The sequence below is a fragment of the Diabrotica virgifera genome, chromosome 1 (assembly GCF_917563875.1).
Source record: "Diabrotica virgifera virgifera chromosome 1, PGI_DIABVI_V3a".
In the NCBI taxonomy this organism is placed as follows: Eukaryota; Metazoa; Arthropoda; class Insecta; order Coleoptera; family Chrysomelidae; genus Diabrotica; species Diabrotica virgifera.
In genome coordinates, this window is record NC_065443.1 from 84,411,434 (window position 1) to 84,413,344 (window position 1,911).

The window sequence follows — 1,911 nt, forward strand, 5'->3', positions numbered from 1 at the left end:
AGGACGTTCAGGCGCCTCCTGAAAAATTTGAATTTTATAGCATTTTTCAAGCCTCGCAATAAGCGTATGGGTTAAAAATATTTGTTTTTTTTGCATGCAAGCGTTTTAAGATCATGATACCTTATGTTTTTTAATATTATTTTGATATTTAAAAATTTATGGAAGTTCCCTATTGTGGCGCAATCCCATACCTATAAACATAACACTAAATTTAATAAATGTCGCCTACAAACTTATTTCTAATTAAAACTATTACCGGCAAGATAATTTTTATGTTCTATTGAAATTTGTTGTATATAAATATCGCAAATTTTGAAGGAATTTGCTAAAAATACGTTAACAGTCTAGTGTATAACAGAACTATTAAGAATGCGGTTCACAAACGGAATAATTATATTTTTTGTGATAGCCACTGTCGACGAAGTACTTTCAAAATTGTTTGACCACGCGGATAAAGAAGGTACAGATACCAAAGGATGTAATATCGTTTATCAAAATCATACCATGAGTGAAAATATATGCAGTGATAAGTTTGACAGTGTTCAAATAGCCAACTTCATAAATGATCCCTTAATGAAAGTCGAATTAATAAAAATATCGAAGACAGATGCACGGCGTATAAAAGCAGGCACATTTCCAGCTAGTAACACATTGCGCCAGTTATATTTGCCTGAGAACAACATTTCCATCATCGATGATGACGCCTTTGACTTTATGAGTGCATTGACTCATCTTTACTTAAACAACAACAAATTGAAAAGCTTCAACGCCTACATTATAACTGCAGGTTTTAATATCAAATACTTGGATTTGGGATATAATTCTTTCGAAGGAATGATGGATACTGCGTTATATAATTTGAAAAGCCTTACGTACTTAAATCTTGACGGAAATAAGTTTAAAAACATCAGTATGGGTAAGTTAATAAATAACGTGGAATCTGTCAAAGAGGTATCGATGGCTAAGAACTTACTTACACGGATCACGAACGAGTTCTTCGATCCACTGATTAATTTAGAAGTTTTGAACTTGGCCTTCAACAAAATCAGTTATATTGGTGGCGCTTTTCTCTTTATGGAGAACCTGAAAACGCTCATTTTAAGTCACAATTACCTAACACGATTCGACAAATTCGATATTCCACTTAAGCGCCCAAGCCTTCTGAAAAATCTCGCTATTGATTACAATCAACTTATGTTCCTGAGCTGGGAGGTGCTGGACGCTATGCCCCTTTTAAGTAAAATTGCCATATATGGAAATCAGTGGTATTGCATCTGCATATATGACCACCGTAGAGACTTTGCGAATCGCTTTATAAAACCTATAAAAGAAGTATGCAACGTACGCGGTGGTAATGGCGAATATTGTGTAGATGCTGACACGGAGTCGTGCACTCGTTATGACTCCGCTTTGGCCGCTTCGGCTTTAAATTACGATAGAGATCATCCTTTAGTTTATATACCAAATATCACTTATAATTGTGTTTTAGATGAATTTTAAATGAATTCGATCAATAAACCGAATCTATCAGTTTACTGTATTCAATTATCCTATCCCGTACGATCCCATAATATCCCGTTCATTTGTTTGATGCATGTTTTTGGGGCAGTGCCTATCTCGGCCCAAGAAACAGGTAGGTCTTTTAAAAATGTCCCAAGTCGGCGCAAAGATTAAAACTGCCCGATATAAAATATACCAGCTCGACTCATGGGATATTAATTGTTACTATCAAATAATTTTACATCTCAATGGAAAAAATACATTTATAGAATAACTTTGGTCTGAAGCTATTTCCTTGTGGTATTTTTGTAATTAACTATTTTGAATGGGAAATAAGCCACAATTAAATTGAAAAAATAATTTTATTATATAATAATTTATTATAAATAAACCACAATTAAATTGAAAAAA

The 1,911-nt window shown here is 33.5% G+C and overlaps 1 protein-coding gene across 1 annotated transcript; it reads left to right on the forward strand.

Annotated features, from left to right (window-relative positions):
• The first annotated feature begins 369 nt into the window (after positions 1–369).
• On the forward strand, positions 370–1,500 carry LOC126891085 (leucine-rich repeat transmembrane neuronal protein 3-like). The gene has a single exon (XM_050660266.1). The coding sequence runs from the start codon at positions 370–372 to the stop codon at positions 1,498–1,500; it is 1,131 nt and encodes a 376-aa protein (XP_050516223.1).
• The last annotated feature ends 411 nt before the right edge of the window (positions 1,501–1,911 follow it).

Bases quoted from the DNA above. Each gene is read 5' to 3' on its own strand.
- LOC126891085 (XM_050660266.1), top strand. From the start codon at position 370: ATGCGGTTCACAAACGGAATAATTATATTTTTTGTGATAGCCACTGTC.